The sequence below is a fragment of the Miniopterus natalensis genome, chromosome 1 (genome assembly GCF_054644295.1).
Source record: "Miniopterus natalensis isolate mMinNat1 chromosome 1, mMinNat1.hap1, whole genome shotgun sequence".
Classification (NCBI taxonomy): domain Eukaryota; kingdom Metazoa; phylum Chordata; class Mammalia; order Chiroptera; family Miniopteridae; genus Miniopterus; species Miniopterus natalensis.
Window position 1 is genome coordinate 124,274,701 of NC_142081.1, and position 12,355 is coordinate 124,287,055.

The window sequence follows — 12,355 nt, forward strand, 5'->3', positions numbered from 1 at the left end:
CAACAATGCACACAAGGAGAGGATGTGCCAACTCGTGTAACTGCTGAGAAGTCCTTCAATTCACCACCTGGATGTTTGCCTTATTTTCAACTTCCACTCCTGAAACCAATTTACTTTGAGCTTAAAATCATCCTTGAAACTCTACTGGAAGAGCAGGTTCTATCTCTGTCCTCACCTTCTCCCTGGCATGTCCTGGGTTTAGCTGCCACCACCCTGGCTTATTATTAGTGTGATCCCACAGAACTGTGTCAAATCTTTGGTCAGCTTTTTCTTCTTATTCCCTCTCGTACTTATTTATAGCCATTGTAATGGCATGTAGAGCAATGAGGTAGGGATACATATGCTTAACTCACCAACTTGAATAAGAACTTGAACTCGGGTCTTTTGACCAGTCTTCTTACCCTTATACCTATGATATGGACAACATATTCAGCTCTTTTCCTTATTTAGTGTGTGTCCTTAGGCAAACAATTTCACCTCTTTGTGTCCCAAAATTTCTTAACTATTGTTTAGGTGGAATGGTACTGACCACATATAACTGCAGTATAAATTGGGGAGAAAATCAGTCACATACAGTTTCAATGAGAATTTTTTAAGGGCATTTAGCATAATGTTTGACACATAATGAGCACTTAAAAAATGATAACTTAAAGCAAAGGGTTCAAAGCATACAAATAAAACCTACATTTAGTTCACATCTTGGATATCTAATTTTTCTTTTTTTTTTTATTATCGATTTTTAGAGAGGGGAAGGGAGAGAGAGAAACATCAATGTCAGAGAGAGACATCGATTGGCTGCCTCCCACACATGGTCTGACCAGGGATTAAACCCACAACCTGGGAATGTGCCCTGACTGGGAATCAAACCCACCACCTTTTTGTACGAGATGATGCTCCAATCTACTGAGCACACTGGCCAGGGCCAAAGCTCCTTATTTTAAGTTCCAATTGGGAACATTTTCTATTTGCTTTAGGGTCTGTTTATTGTTATTATTTTTGGATCAGAAGTATCCACTGACACAAGCTATATATCTTTCTCTGAAAAATTACTATGAACAGCTGACTTGTCTTTATTGTATAAAATATGAGGGTCTAGACAAAACTCATTTAGAATTTTAAAATAACTGCAGATTATCAGTTGGGTAACCTGACATGAAGAGCTATATGACTAAGTCAACAGAAAGAAGAAGAGAAATTTAAGAATTTAAGAATTAATGAAAGACATATTTTCACTTAGATATTGTAGCCGAACACTAACATGAATGGCATGTTTAATTAAATCAGCAGGAAACTCAAAGTATGAGATTATTATATATTTTAAAACAGATTATAGTGTTCACATTAGACACTTACGTTGTCTGACTATACTTTATTACTTTTCCTTGCTTAGCAATTAAACAAATTATGACTTTGGACATATTATGTAACTTTTCTGAATCTTATTTTCTTCCTCTATAAAATGAGCAAAGTACTTCCTCTTTTATAGGATTGTTATTTGAATGAGTCAGTATAGATGATCTCTTTGTATTGAGTTGACTGACAAAGGACTGTCTCACCCCTTTCAGAAATGGTCATATTCAAAGAGGTGATATAAGTGACACTGGGGATATGTTTTGTAAAATGTCCTCTTGTTATTTAAAATTTACATAAAATGTAGCTCAGCATTCCAATGAAGGAAAACAACAAAATAAGACATGAAGTCAGCTACCTCTGCAAAAGCAGCAGACTCAAAATACATTTTTCAGGAAAACAGTCATCACACTCTAAACCGTAGTAATTTTAAGAGATGTGCTGCACTTAACTTTGAAAAAGCATCACCTTCAGGAACCCAAAAATACAAAGACTGTATTTGCAGATGGAGAATAGATGTCCCTTCTGACTGACCTTACTTCATTTTATATTTATTGAATCTCTTTAAAAAAAAAAAAATCAAACTTATTTTTTCTCACACAAAATGTACAGATCTTCCCAAGGAAGGTGTGACCCGATTTCCAAAAGTCCTTCCAAGAACAAGAAGCCAGACAGATGGAAGACGTTTGTCACTATGCAAAGTTTTGGCAAGCCTCTCTGGACATGTCTACTGCAAAACAGTGAGGGGGAGGAGGACATTTTCCTGCTTTACAGCAGACTGTTGTCAAATCCTTCTAGATGTTCTAGAGGGGCTCAGACTGCGTTCTTGGTTCTCTTGCGCTTCTCATAGTTACGGTCTTGAGCTAAATGACAGCGATATTCGGTGTTACTGTGAACAATGTTTTCTGAGGATGAGAGTCCCCAAGTGAGGAAGTTACCCAGAGATGACTTAAGTCACTGAAACATGACTCTAGGCTTTTCTACAGTTAGATGGCAACAGAAAGGAAATCACTCTTCTTTCCCTTTGGAGGGGGGCGAAAAAAAAAAGCCTCTTTTCTTTTCCTTGATCCTATCCCATATACATGTTGTGTGCCAAAAAATTTAATTATTTTGCTTACTTTTTATTCACACAACTCTGTTTTAAAAATATTTTCCTCTTGCTACATATACAAACAGGCCACTTCTGTGTTACTAAAAGCATGCTACTGCTGCACAGGTGTAGAAGCTGTCGGGTCCCAGGGATGGGCCCCGAGATGGTCTTCTACTTCCCGCCATGGCTAACGCTGGGGTAAGCTTATGCACTCCTTTATGGACTTGAGTGGGAATTTCTTTGAAAGACAAACCCTAGAACAGGATTTCTGTGTTACAGGGAGAAGTAAATAGAATTTTTTGAAATATTGGAAGATTGCTCTCTAGACAGGCTGCGTCAGTCCACATACCCACCTGCAAAGCTTAAGGGCTTCAGTGGCCTCTTATTGCTGCCAACACCTGGCATTCTAGAGCTTTCAAATGTTTTGCCAGCTCAATGAATGTGTAGTAGTCTCTCCTTATTTTAGGGGAATATTTCAGTGGATGCCTGAAACTGCAGATAGTGCAGAACCCTATATGTTCTGTTTTATTCTATACATACACACCTATGACAGTTTAATTTATAAATAAGCACAGTAAGAGGTTAACAATAAAAATAGAATAATTATAATAATATACTGTACTAAAAGTTATGTGAATGTGTTCTCTCTCAAAATATCTTATTGTATAGTAGTCACCCTTTTTCTTGTGATGATGTGAGATGATAAAATGCCTATGTAATGAGATGAAGTGAGCGAGACATAATGAAGTAAAATAGGGTTACTTGAATATAAGCACTGTAATACTATGACAGTCAATCTGAAAACTGAGATGGCTACTAAGTGACTGATATGGAGGAACATATGCAGCATGGACATGCTGGACAAAGGAACGATTCGTGTCCTGGGAGGGAGGGAGTGCGACCGCACAGGATTTCATCACACAACTCAGAATCACATACAACATAAAACGTAACAATTATATCTGGAATTTTCCATTTAATATTTTCAAACCATGGTTGACTGTGGGTAGCTGAAACCACAGAAAGTGAAACTGTGGCTAAGGGGGACTTCTGTATAGTGATACCTCACTGTTGGTTTAATTTGCATTTCCTGTTTTCTGCTTAGCTTAAGCATCTCCATGTGTTTGTAAGTCGGTTGTGTTTAGTTTTCTGCAAACTGCTTGTTTACATCCTTTGTCCATTTCCTATTATGATTCCTATATTTCTGTTGCATGGCAAGAGATCCTGGTGTATTCTAGATAGCATTTCCTCCTCAACTTTAGACATTGCAATATCACCCAATGTGCCATTTCTCAGTTAACTTTGTCCACCATCTCTTCCCTTGAAAAGGGAATTTTATTTACTTAATCAAAATTTTGCCTTACAGTTTACTTATACTTTTGGGTTTCATTTAAGAAGTCTTTCAATACCTCGTCACAAAAATATTCTTATTTATTTATGTATTTATTTATTTATTTATTTATTTATTTTTACTGATTTTAGAGAGAGGAAGGGAGAAAGAGAGAAACATTGATTGGGTGCCTCCCACATACGCCCTGACCAGGGATGAAAACTGCAACCTGGGTATGTGCCCTGACTGGGAATCGAACCCACCACCTTTTGGTGTATGAGATGATGCTCTAACCACTGAACAACACCAGCCAGGGCACAAAAATATTCTCTTGTGTTATAAACTACTAACTTTAAAGTTTTACCTCTCAACATCTGGAGTTGTAAATGGTATTGGATAGAGATCCAGTTATTATTTTCATTCATTTAATGAGCCATGTTTCTTTCCAAAACTCTCATCTTTTATACCTGTAAGTGCATTATATGCATATGTATGCCTCTGACCCTTCCATTTGTTCCACTGCTTCCTATGTCTGTTTTCCTTTCAATACTATTATGTTTTGTCGCCATGGTTGGGTAATATGTCTTAATATTTGCTCGGGCAAGGCCTATCTCTTGTCCCTTCTTTGTTACAGCTGTCTTTTATTATTCTACTTAAAGTTAGCTGTCAAGTTTCTTAAAAACCCATATAGAATTTTAATTAGTTCTGTATTAAATTTATAGCTTCCTTTGATGAGAACTGACATTTTAAATATAGTAACTTATTCCCTTTCCAAGCATGGGCTATCTCTCCATTTATTCAGATCATTTATTCTGTCTTTCATTACAGTTTCAAAATTTGTCCATAGAGCTTTTGTATAGTCTTAATTAACTACTAGAGAATTTTGCTATTTAAAGTGGCATCTTTCTAGTTAGAATTTTTGTTGGAGATTGTTGGTGTAGAGAAATGCTATTGATTTTTGTATGTTGATTTGGTATCCATCAACCTTGCTGAACTTTCTAAATTGTTCTCATATTTGTTGATTTTATTGCTAGATAAATCATCTACAAATAATGACAGTTTAATATCTTCTAATCTTTACATCTCTCTTTTATACATAGAATTAGTCATAACTTTCAGTACCATGCTAAACAGCATCAGTGATAGTAAGCATCCTTGACTTAAAGGAAACTTTTTTTAAAAAAATATCTTTATTGATTTCAGAGAGAGGAAGGGAAATGGAGAGAGAGAGATAGAAACATCAATGATGAGAGAGTCATTGATCGGCTGCCTCCTGCATGCCCCCGACTGGGGATCAAGCCCACAACCCGGGCATGTTCCCTGACCGGGAATTGAACCATGATCTCCTGGATCCTCGGTCCATGCTCAACCACTGAGCCTCGCCCAGCCAGGTTAAAGGAAAGATTTTAATGAAAAGTTTCCTCTTTAAGTATAATGTTGATAGAAGCAAGTTTTACCAAGTTAAGGATGTTCTCTTCTGTTTCTAGTTTACCATTAAAAAATTAGGCATTTGAACTTAGTAAAATGCCTCTTTATACTGATTACAATAATCATATAGTTTTTCTCATTTTTTTAAATTAATGCTGTGAATTTAATGGGTATGTTTCCTGATGTTAAAGCATCCTTTTATTCTTGAAGATATACGCCAGTGGATCGTGATGTATAATTATTTTAATATATTTTAACATTTGTTTAGACAACTATTCCTTTAGGATTCTTGGATCTACATGCATAGTTAAAATGGGACTACATTTTTTATGTAGTGTCCCTCTGTGGTTTGGAATCAAAATCACATAAAACGAACTGGACAGTCTTTGTTCTTTTTGGTTTTAAAAAATTAAAAACTGTAAGAACTGTTCCTTAAAAGTTTGGTAGAATTCATATACAAAACTATGTAGGCCTAAAACTTTTCTGGGAAGTTATTTAAATTTTTTATGTTATTGTCCTAATCAAATTTATATTTCCTCTTGGGGCAAATTTGCCATTTCCTATTTTTATCAATTTATCCTTTTTATCCATTTCCTCTAGTTCTTAAAAGTGTGTTAGATAATAATTAATCACAATACTGTTTTTAAACATTCCTTTCATCTTTTCATTCTGTGTATTTGCCCATTTTCTATTTATTTGCATATTTTTTCTTTAACTTTTGAGTTTCCCTTATTTTATCATTTCAAAGATCTCTAGTTTTTTATAACTAATAAGTTTTTAACTATTTCAAAATCATTTTAGACTTTCAGAAGGTTACTAGAGATAGTACAGAAAGTTCCCATATAGCCTTTACCCAGCTTCCTGTAACATTAACTTCTTATGTAAACATGGTAAAAGTATCAAAACAAATAAACTAATATTAGTACAACACTATTAACTAAACTACAGATTTTATTCAGATTTCCTCAGCTTTTCCACTAATGTCCCATTTCTCTTCCAGAATCCCAAACAGGATACTATATGTTATAGGCTGACTTCCGTTGCCACAAAATTTATTGAAGTTCTAACCCCCAGTAGCTCAGAATGTGACTGTATTTGGAGACAGGATCTTTAAAGAGGTAATTTAGTTAAAATTAAGTCACTAGGATTGGCCCTAATCCAATGTGTCTGGTGTTCTTATAACAAGAAATCAGGACACAGTCATGACAAGGGGAAGACCATGTGAAGACACAGAGAGAACCCACTTCAAGGCACCAGGCTCTGTGCTAGTTATTTACTGTTAGGAGTAAATGACTGATGGTAACTAGTCTACCAGCATCTGTTTTTATCAATTCTTTATTTTAGCATAACTTCTGCCCTGGAACCGCATTAATATTGACCATATGTGCTGCTACTGTCAATTTTTTGTAGTGATGGATCAGAAAATTATTGTCCAAGGTAACATGAGTAAGAAGCAAAAGTGTTACCGGGAAACCCAAGTGGGATTCGGGCTGCCTGTCACTGTGTCCAATTCAACGGAGGCAGGGTTGAATCATATAAGGCATTTATTGAGAAGGCCAGCCAACCAAGACGACAGGGAGCATATGGGCATCCAAAACATGTCTTAAGGAGTGGTCTGAGGGATGGGGTTATATAGGGAAATGGGGTAAACTGAGGCTGGGAACGGAATGCAGCTACGTGCAATCCCGGAAGTCTGCAGATGTCATCCTTTTGTTCCTGGTCATCTGGCAATGTCTGGGTAAGATGATATCTTGGCCCCTGGTTGGGTGGGCCTGACCATGCCTGTTCAATGATACATTGTTCACAGCTGCGTCACCTCCTTAATTCCTTCATCCTGGATCAAGGGGAGTGTACCGGCACAAAGACCCAGGAGAAAGAAACTTAATGAAAAAGAATCTTAAACCCCTGCTCACATAAGTATGGGTTCTATTATTTAAAAGTAATATGATTATATTTCAGATTAATTCAGGTGCTCAATCTATGGAAATTATAAGAGCCCCTATCAAAAGCAGAATTTCAAAACTTTCCTTCAACCTCTTCAATCTTTCTTTCCATCTATTCACCCATAGCAGTTCATGATAGTTTTCTGATTACTTAGGTATCCTCAACCAGTCTCAGTCCATCCCTCCTTCCTTCCCTCCCTCCCATTGTTAGTTTAGCTACCCCTTACTTCTCTATATTATCTGCAGTTTCTTTAAGGTAAATAATGGGATTACAGTGATTAGAAGCTAAGGGAAAATGTAAAGACATAAGCCATGGAATTTTAGTCCGGTGGAAAAAATCATTAAAAATAAGATATCATAATAAAATGTACTAAGTGATGTGAAGAAGCTAAGCACAGTGTATTAGGGGGAGGATAGGGAAGTGGCTTTTAAATCAGACTTGGAATTCATGGAGGCTTTAGAGAGGAATTATAATAGATAAAGCACAGGAAGCCAAGGGGCTTTAGGTATAAAAGTATCTATAAGGGAATGGTTTTGTGAGATAGCACAAATGTTTAGGACCCACATGTAATTTTGAATGGTCTGGAACAAAGAATGTATGCAGTAGAGTGGTTGGAACAGTTAGAAGTAGGAGAGGCTGGAGTATAATGTTATACCAAGGAGTTTGGATTTCTGTTCTTTAGGAGAGTGGGAAATGTTGGCTTTGACCAGGAACTCTCAGGATCAGATTCTACAGTTTCGAAGACGGCAGTGTATGATGCTTACGCACTAGGGCCCTTTGCTTGCATTGTGACCTTTCTCTGGAGTCCTGGAATGGGCGCTAGCAATGAGTTCTGTGGTCAACTGTCTCTAGTAAAATTTACAAAAAAGAAGCTATTTTTAATTGCAACTGCCTCTTTCTACTACAACTTGCCTCCATTACAGTTTAGCCTAGGCTGCGGGTTTTGGAAACCAGCTAAGGGGAGGTTCAGGATTATTTCGTTTGTGTACAGTAATATCAATTAAAGTCTTTTGTAGTCATTTCTGTGTATAGCTAAGTTATTGCCAGCCATCCTGGTAAAGAAATTCAGGTAACAATCTTACTACCCATCCGGCATTATAACACAAAGACATAGGCCCAAAGATCACCTTGTGATGAAGTGTGTGTTCATGATTTTGTATTTGTTTCTTAAAGAAGAACCCTAATATAAGCTTTGGGACCTACCAACTAGGATCTTTACCTATAGCAATGCTAGACAGGAGCAAATTAGGAAGTTATAAAAAATTTTAGCCCCATGAGAGGTGGGCGTCTGAACCAAGGCAGTGGTGGCAGAAATGGGGGGAAAGGGTCAGGCAGGAGACAAAAAGCATGCTCTGTGTAACTTGGCAATTGCTTTGATGGGTGGCGGGTTCCCTAACAGCAGAGTCCCGGCCTTGGATAACTGTGAGGATGGCAGCCCGTTCCGGGAAAGGGCACATTAGGGGAATTGCGAGTCTCAGCGGTTTAGGCGTTAGACAGGCTGAGGAAAGGGCCGGTCTGCAGTTCCGTGAAGCACCCAGGTGTCTGGGGACGTTATTTGCTGGATTTTCCAGTCTCTGGCGACAACTCACCACGCCTTTTCGGGCCCCCCGCTTTCGCGTGCTCCGCGCACGAAGCAGCAGCCGCGGCCCCGCGCTTGCAGCTTCCCGGCGGCACCTGCTCCCCGGATGTGGGAGCAGCGCCCCCACCCCGAGGCACGCGCTCGGGCACCCAGGGCGCAGGCGCGGCGGGGACCCCGCGGGCCCACCCTCGGTCCGGTGCGGGGGCGCGTGCGTGTGTCAGCCGCGAGGTGGGTTGCCGCAGCGCGCTTTTGCTCGCAAAGGGAAGTTCTCCTCCTCTTTGATCCCGCAAGCCTCCGGGTTCCCCGCGGGGAGTCCACGCGCCTTCCCCGAGGGCTTTGCGCGTCCCCGGGCGCGGGGGCTGGGGCGCTAATGAGGATGAGTCAGCGCTGACGGCGCCGCGGGGAAGCGCGCCTCGTTACCCGGGGCCCGGAGAGCTTCCCGAGCTGAGGTTAACGTGTTGGTTCCCTGTGAGCCTGGAATTAAGAGGGAAAACCCTCGGGGATTAAGATACCAAGTTAGCCGTGTCTCTGAGCTAGCTGGGAGAGTTCAAGATGCCCACGATCTTGCAACCTGACGATCAGTGTAGCAGGACAGCTGAGGCCAACTTGACTTCGTTATTACTAACAATTGTGGGACAAATAGAAATGCATATTTTTTATTAGTTTACTACTTAACAAATGCCTTCTGAATAAGACGTTCACGGGAGAGTAGCAGAATGCTGTGGACCATAGTGGGAAACTCGTGTCCCTGAAGATGACTGATCATTTTAGTGGGTGAATGCCAACCTGCTGTAATTATACCTGCAATGTTGAGTTAGAACTCTTACTTTTCAGTAAGCCTTATCCTGCCCACCCTTTAAAAGAGTGTTTAACCTGCTTGTCTTTTATTACCTGCTTCAAGTTTTTTTTTTTTTCTCTGTAGCGCTTTTTACTTTGGAATATATGGCATAATTTATTTATTATACTTGTCATTTATTATTTGTCTGTCCCACACTAGAGTTAACTTCCTAAAAGGCAGGGGTTTTTTTTGTTTGTTTTTTTTTTTGCCCTGCTTATTAATGTATTTCAAAGGCCAAAGACAATTTTGGCTTATAGTAGATAGTCGATAAGTATTTATTGAATTAATGAAAGAATGAATATGTCATTTCCCAACAAGCTTAAACAGAGCCTGAATGGGCTTGCATGATTGTCATAACCTATGTGGAACATAGTTCTATAGAAAGTTCTGGTAGTGAAGGCGGTCAACAAGTCAACAAATGTTTATTGAATCCCTACTATACCCCCAACTCCCCAGAATTTAGCATCTGCTCTCCACTAAACATACCAATGCTTTAAAAACCATTTACCTTTTGGTGTTACTTGAGGGCAGGGCCTATGTGGTTCACCTACATAGCATCTGTTACAGTGATATGTGCATACCAGACAATAAATATTTGTTGAAAGAGCAAAAGAATGAACTGGGTTAAGTTAGTCGGTTACCTTGGAATCCAGTTATTTTTCATATGAACATTTGTTTTGTGAAATTATGATCTACAATAGTAATATTTTGCAAACTGGGGCCTATTTCAAGGATATGTAAGTTTTCTATGATAAATTTTGGGTTTTCATTTCAGTGTTTACCTGAAAAATTAACTTACACATATTGGGTTATCTGGATCACCAAATATTGACAGAAGGTCAGCATTTGTCCCTGTTTGCTTTCTGTCTCTTTTTAGCATGTTAGTACCACATAGTGTAGTACTTTGTCATAGGTTAATAAGAAAAGAACAGAGGCAGTCTAAAAAGTAAATGATCTATTCACTGGAAATGAAGCCCAAATGACATGAAGCGACTGTGTTGGAAGATTTCACAGTAGTTTAAAGGGAGAAAAGAGAAGAAAAATGAGTCATAACGTGGTAAAAGAGGCTTGCTGAACTACCGAGGTGATTTAGTTTGACAAAACAATCACTGGTGTTTTTAAATCGATATTTTAGATTAAATTTTGTTGGCTTTATAGTTTTGTTTGCACTTATTTTATAATTTTGTGGGTTGTTTTTTTTGTAGCTAAGAGAACTATGATGTAAGGAACTTAAGCCTACCTTTATGTTTTTACATATTTAATAATATCATAATGAAAATATTTTAATTTGGGGATGTGGGATCTTGAAAATGTGTGGGGTTTGTTTGTATTTGTTTTTGTTTTACTTTTAGTAGAGTGTTTACATTATACTCAAGTTTGTGAAAAACAACAACAAAGGTCAAGCTTCAGGGCCCAGGACACAGAATATTGATTTCATTGAAATCCAGGTGTGATAGTTCAGTGCACGACAGGTATTTCTGCTGCTCCTGATGCTAGTGGTGCTGGCGGTGGTGAAATATAGGAGAGAGGGGCCTTAGGAAAATGTAGGGAGAAATGATGGAGAAATTGGGGGAGTTTTAGATAAAGTTGTAGCTTTCTTTGCAATTGTGCTTTTGGCTCTAAATCTGTGAGTTCTCTTTCTTAGTGACTTATCTCAGATGGCTAAGTGAAAAGCAGTGTTTTTCTTTCTAGATTATAAGAAAAATGCTGATCAGCATGCATGTAGGTAAAGCAAAACTCTGCTTAGTGTGGAAAACTGGGAGACCTAAAGAGCTATTTAAAGTAATTGCTATAGCCAGGGCACACGCCCAGGTTGTGGGCTCGATCCCCAGTTGGGGCCGTGCAGGAGGCAGCTGGTCATTGACTCTCTCATCATTGATGTTTCTATCTTTCTCTCTTCCTCTCCCTTCCTCTCTTTGAAATCAATAAAAATATATTTTTAAAACACAAAAATTAAATTAAAAAAAGTAATTGCTATAGAAAATTAGAGGAAGGAGATTCTTAGTTTCTGATATTTCCTCCCTCCCTGATTATGTACCCTTCCCCCCACCCCACCAATTTCCCCATCCTGGCCTGCAGTGGGAAATAGGAGTAGAAAGAAAAAGGTGAGGACTTTGTATTGGTTTACTTTATAGAAGAGATACTGGGAGCAGGCGTTATTTCAGAGTCAACTTTGCTACCATGTCCAGAGAAATACTGTCTGAGGTTCAGTCAATCAACAAATGTTTATTAGTATCTGCTGTGTGCCAGGCATTATATGGGGAGCTGAAGAGAGTGAACAGTAGAGAGTTCCTGCCTTTAGGACTTATATAAAACTAATACTGTTGATTCTGCTCTGTTGTGTCTTTCTCTTCACTTGGTATACTTTAGTTGAATATGAGTGGACAATTTCAAAAATGTTAGTGCATTATGTATGCTGATTTGTCTAATTTCCAGGATAGGATACAGAGTTAGAAATTGCAAAGGCTCAGATTAACTCGTTCATTTTATCTTTCTCTGTTTTTAAGGGGTGTCATGAAAGTGGACATAAATCTTCAGAAAGTGGACATTGACCAATGTTCGAGTGATGGCTGGTTTTCAGGAACTCACAAATGTCATCTCAACAATTCAGAGGTAAGAACATGAAAATAAAGCCCTCCGAAATCAGAAGCCCAGAAATGTATTACTTATGATATATTGTATTTGTGCGGATAAGTGAACAAGAGGCCTCCTACTGGGAAAAATTTCTTTTATGCAGGTCTGAATGTTGCCAAATGAACTGAAAAAGGAGTAGAAAATTAAATTTGTGCAGAATAA

General features: G+C 38.5%; 1 protein-coding gene across 1 annotated transcript in view; it reads left to right on the forward strand.

The window, feature by feature from the left end:
• The window catches only part of GPR158 (G protein-coupled receptor 158), a 315,239-nt gene that overhangs the window by 14,478 nt on the left and 288,406 nt on the right, over window positions 1-12,355 (forward strand). Inside the window, exon 2 of the mRNA XM_087815878.1 lies at window positions 12,067-12,172. Coding sequence (XP_087672004.1) covers window positions 12,067-12,172 — 106 coding nt within the window. The remainder of the gene's footprint in view (window positions 1-12,066; window positions 12,173-12,355) is intronic.